The 12661-nt window shown below is 40.4% G+C and overlaps 1 protein-coding gene across 5 annotated transcripts in view; it reads left to right on the top strand.

Annotated features, from left to right (window-relative positions):
- The window catches only part of FARP1 (FERM, ARH/RhoGEF and pleckstrin domain protein 1), a 323139-nt gene that overhangs the window by 219659 nt on the left and 90819 nt on the right, over nt 1-12661 (top strand). For all 5 annotated transcript variants that reach the window (XM_069758006.1, XM_069758005.1, XM_069758004.1 and 2 more), the window contains exons 6-10: nt 3797-3894; nt 4847-4961; nt 6531-6678; nt 8512-8607; nt 9310-9473. In XM_069758006.1, coding sequence (XP_069614107.1) covers nt 3797-3894; nt 4847-4961; nt 6531-6678; nt 8512-8607; nt 9310-9473 — 621 coding nt within the window. The remainder of the gene's footprint in view (nt 1-3796; nt 3895-4846; nt 4962-6530; nt 6679-8511; nt 8608-9309; nt 9474-12661) is intronic.

Raw genomic sequence — 12661 nt, 5'->3', positions numbered from 1 at the left:
TCCTCGGTTGACTTTTCAAAGTGTGTTTCTCCTGAATCACTTAGGCTAGGTTCACACTAGCGTTGCGCCGCCCTGCGTCGGCGACGCAACGCGCGACGCACGTAAAAACGCGCGCAAACGCGCGCAAAAACGCGCGCGTTTTGCGACGCGTGCGTCGTTTTTGACGAAAATCGGACGCACAGAAAATGCTACAATGTAGCGTTTTCTTGCGTCCGACGCTAGCGTCGGAAACGACGCACGTGGCAAAAACGCCACCAAAACAACGCACGCGTCCCCTATGTTAAACATAGGGGCGCGTCGCCGCTGCGTCGCCGGCGCAACAGCGACGCACATTGGCGGAACGCCAATGTGAACGTAGCCTAAAGCGTTTTTGAGTAAAACATACATAGCTGCAATAATGCCGTGTCTGACTCATTCTGCCTTTGTCAGGGTTCCCTTTCGTGCACAGCTTCCTAGAGAATGCTTTTTTAATACTTATACTGATAAACTGGAATATTTTATATTTTTAATAATCACCAAAGCTTTTACTTACTAAAGATCTAAATATATGTTTCCTGCACAGTCAAGTTAAGGGGATGTACTGTAATTCGACTATGGCTTGGGATTTAAACATTTTTCACTTCTGTCTTAACCACTTCACCATTTTTTGTTTTTTTATTTTCATTTTTTTTTCATACCTTTCTTCCAAGAGCTGTAACTTTTTTCTTTTTTCGTCCACATTGCCCCATGGGGGCCTCTTTGTGGCTTTTGTTTTTGTGGGACGAGTTGTACTTTTGAGTGACACCATTCATTTCACCAATATAGTGTATTCGAAAACCGGAAACAAACTCCCAAATGCTATTCCACAATTGTTTTTTTTTTTTAAATTTACTATGTTCACTGTATGGTAAAACTGATATGGCAATATTATTCTTCAGGTGGGTACAAATACATAGATACCAAACGTGTGTCTACACTGTGTATTGAAAGTATTCGGACCCCTTTACATTTTTTACTCTTTGTTTCATTGCAGCCATTTGGTAAATTCAGAAAAGTTCATTTTTTCTCATGTACACTCTGCACCCCATCTTGACTGAAACCCCCCCCAGATATGTAGATTTTTTTTCAAATTTATTAAAAAAGAATAACTGAAATATCACATGGTCATAAGTATTCAGACCCTTTCCTCAGTATTGAGTAGAAGCAGACTTTTGAGCTAGTACAGCCATGAGTCTTCTTGGGAATGATGCAACAAGTTTTTCACACCTAGATTTGGGGATCCTCTGCCATTCTTCCTTGCATATCCTCTCCAGTTCCCTCAGGTTGGATGGTGAATGTTGGTGGACAGCCATTTTCAGGTCTCTCCAGAGATGTTCAATTGGGTTTAGGTCAGGGCTCTGGCTGGGCCAGTCAAGAATGGTCACAGAGTTGTTCTGAAGCCACTCCTTTGTTATTTTAGCTGTGTCCTTAGGGTCATTGTCTTGTTGAAAGGTGAACCTTCAGCCAAGTCTGAGGTCCAGAGCACTTTGGAAGAGGTTTTCATCCAGGATATCTCTGTACTTGGCCGCATTCATATTTCCTTCAATGGCAACCAGTCGTCCTGTCACTGCAGCTGAAAAACACTCCCACATAGTTGACTTTGTGGAACTTTCGCCCATCTCCCTACTGCATCTCTGGAGCTCAGCCACAGTGATCTTGGGTTCTTCTTTACCTCTCTGACCAAGGCTCTTCTCCCACGATTGCTCAGTTTGGCTGGACGGTCAGGTCTAGGAAGACTTCTGGTGGTCCCAAACTTCTTACATTTGAGGATTATGGAGGCCACTGTGCTATTAGGAACCTTGAGTACTGCAGAAATTCTTTTGTAACCGTGGCCAGATCTGTGCTCAAGGAGGATCACAAGGAAATGGACAGCATGTGACTTAAATATGAGTGTCTGAGCAAAGGGTCTGAATACTTACAGTTATGATTGCATACACCTGGCTATGAAGTTCAAAGCTCAATGAGGTTAGAAAACCAAAAAAAGTGCTTTAGTAAGTCAGTAAAAAGTAGGTAGGAGTATTTAAAACAAGAAAATGATAAGGGTGCCCATACTTATGCACCTGTCAAATTTTGTTTGAATGCAGATTGCACATTTTCTGTTAGTACAATAAACCTCATATCAAGGCAGAAACATTACCGTGTCCAACAGTTATTAGATATACGAAACTGAAATAGCTGTTGCAAAAAAAAACAATTTTTATAAAACATTAAGCTTAAGATTAATAGGGGTGCCCAAACTTTTTCATATAACTGTATGACCATGTGATATTTGTTTTTCTCTTTTAATAAATTTGCAAAAATGTCTACATTTCTGTTTTTTTTTCAGTCAAGATGGGGTGCAGAGTGTACATTAATGAGAAAAAAATGACATTTTTTTAATTTACCAAATGGTTGCAGTGAAACAAAGAGTAAAAAATTTAAAATTGAAAGGAGTCTGAATACTTTCTATACCCATATACCTATATATGTTTTTTTTTATTTAACTCCTTGCAGATGTCCTTGGTGGGATTTGAACCCAGAGCTTCAAAGGTGCTAACCACTGAGCCACCATGCTGTCCAGTGATGTATCACTTACTGAGCTACATGTATTTTTTTCCCCATAAAAATCAGTTTTATTTGCTGTAGTTTAAACAGTTTTCTGAATGCCGGGCTCAGTATAATCCCACAGATAGGCAGCTTTCTGTGTGCACTGTGCATAGACAGAAGGCTGCCAATCAGTAGTGATGGCAGAGTTATACAGAGCTCACGAATATGGAGGATGACATGGCAGCAGGGTTACCAGGCCTCTAATCTGCTGTTAAAATAGTGCCTTTAACTATAGCAACAGCCTGGTAAGTGATATATCGCTGTAATCAGGGTCTCTGTTTCTACATTATGCTGCTTTCAGATTAGGTGGCAGAAATCTGGTGCCAGAATCCATTTAATTTCCTTAAATCCTCACACAATGTTTTTTTCTGCACTTACGCAACTGTTGACTTAAATTGGGAAAATTACAGCACTGGAACCTGGGGTTGTGATTCTTCATAAAAGGGTGCTCCAACTACATCTCTAGCTCTAGTGCAGTTTTGAGATTCGCTAAAAAACCACAAAGGCCCTGATTTATTAAGACTGATGTTTTGTACTCCAGTCTTAATGAAGGGTGTAATGGAGTAAGTTGCACTTTAATAAATTTGGCACAACTTTCAATTGCCATGCACCACCTCCAGAAATGTACGACTATACATTTCCATAGTAATTTGCACCGCTTTTGTGGCGTAAATTTTAATGAATTTGTCTGGCTCACTTACCTGCACCCTGTCCTGCCAAAGTTCTTCACAGTTTTTAAAATGTGAGCTGAGCTGGCCGGGACTGGTGTCAAAAGTCGCAAACTTGGTTTCAAGTTGTGCTAAAAAAAAATTTTTTTAATTTCAAGCAGTTTTACGCCAGAAAATGTGGAAAACCGCTTAATATTTTGGACCCAAAGTTTGAACCTAGCCAGTGTCATGTTATGGTAGTGGAAAGCATCTCTGAGCATGTAAAACCTTACAACAACAAAAAACGAAGACCAGCTCACCAAATCCAGACAGCTCAACATGTGAAATTGAGACATGATTTTTTCCAACCATGATGTAGCCAGTATCTGATTTACTCTTCTATTTTGCAAATTCTGTATAAAGTATAAGGCTACAGAATGAAAGTTGTGGATGTGTGTCTGAACCATGCCAGCTTGAGGCCCACGTTGGTATTTCTGTACCTTGACTGATTTCACCACCTCTAATACTCCCTTCTTTTTCTGTAGGTACCTCTTTGCTCTTCAAGTGAAACAGGATTTAGCTCAGGGCAAGCTAACGTGTAATGAAAGCAGTGCTGCTCTCCTCATCTCGCACATTGTACAGTGTAAGTTTTTATATAAGTACCGTATTTTTGATATTTCTCTCATTATTTAGAACAGTTTTCCCCAACTCCGGTCCTCAAGAGCCACCAACAGGTTGTTTTCAGGATTTCCTTAGTATTACACAGGTGATAATTGCATCACCTGAATAGTCAAGAATTCCATCACCTGTGTAATACTAAGGAAATCCTGAAAACATGGTCTGTCGGAGGCTCTTGAGGACCAGAGTTGGGAAACACTGATTTAGATTATTGCTTCTGTGATTGAGGTGCACAAGTTCTCCCATAAATCTCTTTTACAACAAGTTTAGTGCTTTTCCCTCACCTCTCTGTAGGAACAATGGCTCTGTAAAAGGGAATCTATCACCAGGTTTTTGCTAATGCATTTGAGAGCAAGGTGATGTAGAGGAAGAGACCAGGATTGTATCACTTACTGGGCTGCTTGCTAACATTTTGATAAAATCTCATATATAGCAAAAAACTCATATTATTCAAAGTTGTTTCTATGAAAAATCACATTTCCATACCACAATATGGTAGTATTTGACTGTATCGAGGATATTGGAACCAAAAAGCACAAATATGGTAATGTCTTAAAAAAAAAAAAAAAAAAAACGACAACACCACATCTTGTGGTTACATATTCTGAATGAGTTTTTGCTTTGATGAAAAAATATACCAACCCGTATGAATACCGATGTAAAGCAGGACACATCTGCTGTCAGATTTGGAGCATAAGTTTCACACTTTGGAGTAATTTATCAGGCTTATTAAAAACACAAAAGTTAAATCTTCAAAAGCTAGATTGTTACTTTTGCATGTTTAAAGCTGCATATAATCTGTATTATTAATATGGATAATTGAGCCATTCTCATAACTAAATTATACATAGTATTTCTATTGTACTTCTTTGTGCTTGTACTTGATAATTATTAGCTGACACTCTTTTCTAAATTAGCTGAAATTGGGGATTTTGATGAGGCGGTTGACCTGGAACATTTATCAAAAAATACTTACATGCCCCAACAAGAAGCTCTGGAGGAAAAGATTATGGACTATCATCGCAATCACTTGTGAGTTTTTGCTTGCAGTATATAATATTAGTATCGGAGTGCTGATTTTTAATATACTACAATAGCCTGTATGTCACGACAGGCAAGAATTTCGCAGTCTTCACAAATTATATAATTTGAGCCTAAAATAAATCTAACAAAAGTAACTTGAGCTAATTCTCTGATTTAGATTCCTATGTCTTTCCTTAATAAAATACATGGGCTGTTTTGGGAACTCATCTGGAAAAAACAGCAACCCGGAATTAAACTTGAAACCGTGCAAAGGGGAAAGGATAATGGGGGCCTAACAGTTCCAAATGCTGGGTTATACTTCATAGCCTCGCCGCTACAGCAGTTTCAAGGCTGGGGTACAACTGACCACTGTGGAGCTTCGGGTCAGCTAATAAAGGAGGGCACTAAATGGGAGATATCACTATTAGCGATTGAGGCTGGTTTTCTCAGGGAAAATGAGTCAACGGCTCACACTTTAAATTTCATCTATAAAATCTGGGATGGGGCAAGGACATTCTCCGTATCAAGGGTTTCACAAACTATTCTCCTCTGTGGCATAATTCTAAACTAAGAGAAATAGCTAAACTAGAGGGCTTCGGTGAGTGGGAACGCAGAGGGATTTTGCCATTGACCCAAATAATATGTGACAGATCAATCCAAAGTTTTGATCAGATTCTCCCTGGGTTTGGCATTTCACATAGAGCCTTCTATCAGTATTTGCAGCTTCGTCATGCCTTCCAGACACAAATTAAGACTACTTAGGTAGATATCACTAATCACTATATCTTGGATTTAATCGCTACAGCATCTAATACGAAGGGCCTTATTTACTCCATTTACGCTCATTAAGGTAATGAATATTCACTTCTCTCCACTCCCATAGGTGTGGAGTGAATATTCATTACGCTAATGAGCGGGGACACGTGATCGCTCGGCTGGAAGAGCTGCTGGCTCCGGAATGAGGACGCGCCAGGAAGGTAAGTACGATGTGTTTTTTTTTTATAGGAACCATGCATACAAGGACAGGGATGGGGAACCATGCAGACAAGGATAGAGGATAAGGAGCCATGCATACAGGGATGGGGAGCCATGCATTCAAGGATAAGGGGTGAGGAGGCCATGCATACCAAGATAGGGATGAGGGGACAATGCATACCCGGTTTCTACTAGAGTCAATAACTTTTCCCAGTTTCTCGTGGCAAAAGTAGGTGCCTCGGCTTATGTTCGGGTCGACTTATACACAAGTATATACGGTAATTTTTGCAATATCAGTCAAACATGCAAAATATGAAGATGCTAAATATGTTAATAATCATGAAGTCCATGTAAATAAAATGAAAAGCGTTATCCCTTTATCAAAAAGGGGAGTTTTGTAAGATCTTTTTTTATTCAGCTGTTAATTCCTCAGCATTTTATCACCGCCTGATCACTGCAGTGGGCAGTGAAAGGTTTGCTCGGGTGCCATCAATTTGTTTCAAAACATTGCTTTGCTACAGCTAAAAAAAAAAATGGAGGTAATGATGGTAAACTCTAACTTCTTTATGACTTAAGCAACATTTCTCAATTTACTGTCTACAGTGGACAGACACCAGCTGAATCGGATTTCCAGCTTCTAGAGGTTGCCCGCCGCTTGGAGATGTATGGCATCCGACTGCATCCAGCCAAGGATAGGGAAGGAACTAAAATCAATCTTGCTGTTGCCAACACAGGAATTCTAGTATTTCAGGTTTGATTTATTTAATTGCCATATTATTTACTTTTGTATTGGATATTTCCAGACCAGCCTCAGCCTTGGCTGCACGTTTCACTTAAAGGGAACCTGTCAGTAGTTTTGGCAGATATGAGATACGGCCACTGCCTTTCAGGGCTTATCTACAGCATAATATAATGCTGTAGATAAGCCTCTGATCTGAACTGCAAGATAAGAAAAATAAGTTTTATTGTACTCTCTCGGGGTGCGGTCCAGTCCGATAGGTGTCGCAGGTCCGAGTCCAGCGCCTCCCATCTTCTTGCGATGCCGCCCTCTTGCTGCTTCATCGCTCCCCGGCATCGCGCTCTTGCGCAGGTGTAGTTATCTGCCCTGTTGAGGGCAGAGCAAAGTACTGCAGTGCGCAGGCGCCGAGCCTCTCTTACCTTTCCAGCTCCTGCGCACTGTAGTATTAACTGTAGGACAGATAACTACGCCTGCGCAGGAGTGCAATGTCAAGGAGCGATGAAGCAAGCAAGAGGGCGGCATCGAAGAAGATGGGAGGCGCCAGACCCGGACCTGCGACACCCATTGGACCGGACTGCCCCCCGGGTGAGTATAATAAAACTTATTTTTCTTATCTTACAGGTCAGATCTGCAAGGCGGTGACCGTATCTTATATCGGCCAAAACTGCTGACAGGTTCCCTTTAAGAGGTAGTCTCATTCTCTAATGCAAGTTATGCCCTTCATAAATTGGAAGCGATAACAGAAAGTGTATCTATTCAAGATGCTCAGTCTCTTGCTCAGCTTGGTCACCAGTTTACCCTCTCAATGAAGTGAATGGGACAGCTGCAGCCTGATTATTGGCATAAAGCTATGACGCTTGTATGCACTCAAAATCTTTTCCGAATGTATACCAACCAAATGGGTGTGGCCTTCTCAGAATGCCGAATCCGCATTGTGCATCTTACGTTCCTAGTCCAGGACGTGCGCTTATATAGTCCGTCAGTCTTTGTACCAATCTTTGGAAACTTCAGACACAACCTAAAAAACAAAGGGGTCATAGCAAGTAATTGAACAAACAAACAAACAAACAAAAAGCTTTCCCAATCTCATTACAATTGCATATCATACCCTTTTCCAGCATAACCTATTATAGACAGTTTGTAATTTTGTTAAAATTGCTGTATACAAAAATTTGGAACAAAATTATCTGTTCAAAAATCCTTTTCTCCTGATTCAGACTGGACCCCACAACACAGTGTGAGCAGAGCCTTAAAACACTTTGAGCACTGCAGCCATAGTAAATATGTCCCAAATACGGCTTTAATTAAATGTATGTGTGAGTTTGTCATGAGTTACTCTCATAAAGTAGCTTAGGCATGTAGCATAATGCCAGTCAATATGTTTGACATGGTGATGAGTGCAGATGCCAAAAGTTCACAGGATGACACCTCAGCTAGATGTTCAATGTCGCACCTCTACCCATTTGGTGTTGATGACGTATCCTAAGGATAGACAATCAATATTAAAATACCAGAAAACCCCTTTTAGTACATCCCTGGTGGAGGAAGATGCAGCATTTACATGGTTTACTTTCTATGTTGCATAGAGGAAACATGACTGTCTATTGCATATATTGATTTCCATATGGCAAACTGTAATAAAGCCAAGGTGGTTTAAATTTGGGTCACTCCTTTCACTATTAATAGTTTTAATGGTTTTAATAGTCGTTGGCACAGGGCTCCTTCTGAAAGACTTTCAGAGGACGAAGATAGACCTGAAAATACATGTGATTTATCTGGACATGTCATTGTGCAATAGTTTATTTCATTTTTGTTAATCTCGCATTAAAAACTTGCTTTTGGCAGGGTCACACCAAAATAAATGCATTTAACTGGGCAAAAGTACGAAAGCTAAGTTTCAAGAGGAAAAGGTTTCTTATTAAGTTACGTCCAGATGCGAATGTAAGTAACAATTCTTGATACTGTGTACATTAGTAGAGTTATCAATGCATCTGGGGTTTGATATAACCTTATTTATGGAGCACTGTAATGTACAGTATACGTAAAGATTTAATGTTTATAAATGACCCTTCAGCTATTTTTCTTCTTTTTTTGTGTGTTTCACCATCCTTTTTATAGGCACTTCAGTTCTACTTTTCAGTATTGGCATTCCACCAAAATGCACCTAAATATGTCTTTTGATAATATAGATGGGTGCTTGAAGATATCTTCTCTAAATTCGGTATTACTATGTGTGCTGATGCCCATTATAGTAGTAATTAATTTTATTCTATATCATATAAGTTTACCAATTGTAAAATGCCCAGAAATCAATGAGCAATCTTTTTTTAGGTGATTAAAACCAAATTTCAAGTATTGATGCAATAATAGCGATTAGAATAAATATAGGACCAGTTCTATAAAACACTGCGGGAGGTTAAACAAGAAATGTGTGCCTTTAAAAAAAATTGATACTTGCTACTCCTCCTGGAACAGTTTTGGTTTACAGGTAAATGCATGCAGCATCGGACATTACATGTGGCGCATGACTTGTGACAGTAGCACATTTACCGTAATATCTCCTCGACTGTTTCATGTGAAAATATAGAATTTGTCATCTTCTTTTTTTTTTAAATGATTACCACCTTATATTTTTGTGCTCAGAGTTCTTACCAGGATACTTTGGAATTCATGATGGCCAGTCGGGATTTCTGCAAATCATTCTGGAAGATATGTGTTGAGTACCATGCCTTTTTTAGGCTTTTTGAGGAACCCAAACCAAAGCCAAAGCCGGTTCTTTTCAGCCGAGGTTCTTCTTTTAGATTCAGGTGGGTTTTATGTTAATCGGATTAAATGTGGAGCAAATAATGCGGGTTATTAATCTGCTCAGTATTTGGCAAAGATATTGTTACTCCAACACTAGTATCTTCCACAAGTTGTATGTCCTTGACGTTTACAAACTTATTGGGAGCCATTCAGTTTGATTTTTGCATAAATACAGTAATCCTATCAATCATTTGGAGGAAATATGTCACACTTACACTATAATTTTTTTTTTTCATACAAGGGCAACTCATTTTTGACTGACATGAGGAATAGTTTTACATATTTTCTTCTCATTAAACACTATGTTGACTTACAAATAAATGATGATAATGTGTAAAACAGCCTAGACACATAATCACCCATTCATTGTGATTAACAAGATTGTCATTATTCCAAAATAGTAAGTTATCGCTTTCTAAAAGATAGGGGATAACTTGCTTTTTGCCAGGGATCAGACCACTGGTACCTCGATCCATCCTTAGTACTGGGTTCTGGAACACAGGAACTGGGCATTATGGAGTCCCATCTTGAATAGTGCACATACTTTAACTGCAGTTTATTCATTGTGACTACCAGAGAAAGCCGAGCAGAAAGTACCGTTCTTAGAAACCCTAACCCTGGGAGTCCTAGCTGTTAGACCCCCAGTCATCAGTAGGTTGCCCCTTATCCTGTGGAAATTTGGGGATATAAACCTTTTAGAGCTTATTCAAACACTATGGTTTTGTTGTGGTTTTTCCAGTATGTTTTTCAGGGTTAAAGGGAACCTGTCACCCCCAAAATCGATGGTGAGGTAAGCTCACCGTCATCAGGGGCTTATCTACTGCATTCTGTAATGCTGTAGATAAGCCGCCGATGTTACCTGAAAGAGGAGAAAAAGACGTTAGATTATACCAGGGGCGGTCCCGCTGCGGTCTGGTCAAATGGGTGTCTCAGGTCCGCTCCGGCGCCTCCCATCTTCATTCCATGAAGTCCTCTTGTGGTCTTCACGCCGCGGCTCCGAAGCAGGCGTACTTTATCTGCCCTGTTGAGGGCACAGGAAAGTACTGCAATGTGTAGACGCCGGAAAGGTCAGAGAGGCCCAGCACCTGCGCACTGCAGTACTTTGCTCTGCTCTCAACAGGGCAGACAAAGTATGCCTACGCCGGAGCCACGGCGTGAAGACCAGAAGAGGACATCATGGAATGAAGATGGAGGCGCCGGAGCGGACCTGAGACACCCATCGGAGCAGGACCGCCCCTGGGTGAATGTAATCTAACCTCTTTTTCTCCTCTTTCAGGTAACATCAGCGGCTTATCTACAGCATTACAGAATGCTGTAGATAAGCCCCTGATGAGGGTGAGCTTACCTCACCATCAATTTTGGGGGTGACAGGTTCCCTTTAAAAAAACACCCAACTGTAATCTCATGCGCACGCTGCTCATTTTAAAAAGCAAGTTAAAAACCCATTTATAGATTATTTAAAAATTTATTTTATAGAGCATCTTTCCTGCCACCATTTGTTTTTTTTGGTGCAGAAAAATCTGCAAATACTCACACATATCCTAATACTAGTTTCTATCGTCACAACCTTGGCATAAGCAAAAACCAGTATCTTTTTCTTTTTTTTTCTAAATAAACACGATACTAATACCAGTAAATGCGACAGAAACCGCACCATGAAGAGCAATTACAATTAGATTGCAGATGACAATTGTTAAAGCAGCACCCCGGCTTTTTTTTATTGCATCGCTGCAGTGATGCTTTAAATGTAACTCTCCTGCCGCAGCTGTCCCCTTCATCCTTTTCCAGCGTCAGTCCTGTCGGGTTCCGGCGAAAAGTGACTTGGAGGTCACTCTTCAATACATCTTTATGAGAGCCTTGTTCTGGCTCTCATAGACTTGCATTGAGCTCATTTTATGTAGCTTCTGACTTCCGGACAGTCAGAAGTTACGGGCACAAGATGGATCCACAGGAGCGGAGCTGCATCTGTAGAAGGTGAAGCACTTTAAAAAAAAAAAAAAAACGCTTTAATGTCCCCAAAGTTGTGGAGCCAAAAAAAAGTTTACATTTTGGGTTTCATTTGCTCACAAAACCTGTGTAATTTTGTATCATCTTTTTTAGCCGAATAAGAAAAATAGCTTTCCGATGAGGTAGCATAGGGTCAGTGAAAGATCAGTGCAGTCTAGCCTCCAGCTAGAACAGCTAGAACTTGTAAGGTTGATGCACAAACCTGATATGTTGATCTGAAGACACAACGCACAATTGTTTTGTATAACCACAACCCCAGGCAAATTGTACTACTTGCAGGTACATGAAATAGCACTGATTCATTGTGACATAATGACACTTATGCAGATCAGATTTTTCGTTATGCTGTTGTTACGGCTGATGTGTATATACCTTAACCCTGCTGTTCTGTTCGGTCTGGGGAGACCTATTTTGAACTTTGGTATTTTTTGGGGTGTTCAAGATGCGGTTCTGAAACTTGTGGTTGATTGACTTAAATGAGGATGGGTCGGTCGGCCACGGGTTTCAGAGCCGCATCTTGAATATTTTAAAGAATATTGAAGTTCAAAGTCGGTCATTTTTGACCAACAGAACAGCAGGGTTAAATGTGATAACCTTCTTATATATATTGTAGTCATGCTTTCTGGGACATAATCTCTATTGTCCTAACCTTAAGGGCCCTATACACATTAGACTAATGGCGGCTGGACCTGCCAATATCAATGAGTTAGATCGATGGTCTGATGTGTATGCAGGTGCCACCTGACAGATGATCAAGAGCTTTAGGACCCATCAGATTGCCTCATTCTCTTCATTATAGACAGTGGTGAACCCATATGGTGCGTGTACCCCGACTGCAGCTCCGTTTTATTCAGCTAAATTACTCAATTCATTGTTCCATGAATTTAACAAGATACTAGAAATGTTTCATTGATACTCTGGTCCTTGTTGACGTAATGACTTGATTTTGATGGAGATTTGTTGGCTGTACATAGACACAGAGATTCTCCCTTTTCCCTTGGTCAGCAACAATATGTCAAGTCATCTGTTCTTCTGCTGAAAGATGCTGTCACTCTTAGTGATGGCAGGCTTCTGAATTTGTACGGCTCGCGCATTATGTGCTGCCGGAAGTCTCCAGTATTACTGCCAAGAGTGAGCAGTCACGTGTAGCTACATTTCGACCAGTTGTGTTCGGCCTCACTCA

Source organism: Ranitomeya imitator, chromosome 3 (genome assembly GCF_032444005.1).
Source record: "Ranitomeya imitator isolate aRanImi1 chromosome 3, aRanImi1.pri, whole genome shotgun sequence".
Classification (NCBI taxonomy): domain Eukaryota; kingdom Metazoa; phylum Chordata; class Amphibia; order Anura; family Dendrobatidae; genus Ranitomeya; species Ranitomeya imitator.
The sequence above is the reverse complement of the archived record's forward strand: the minus strand, read 5'-3'. Positions and strand labels throughout refer to the sequence as shown.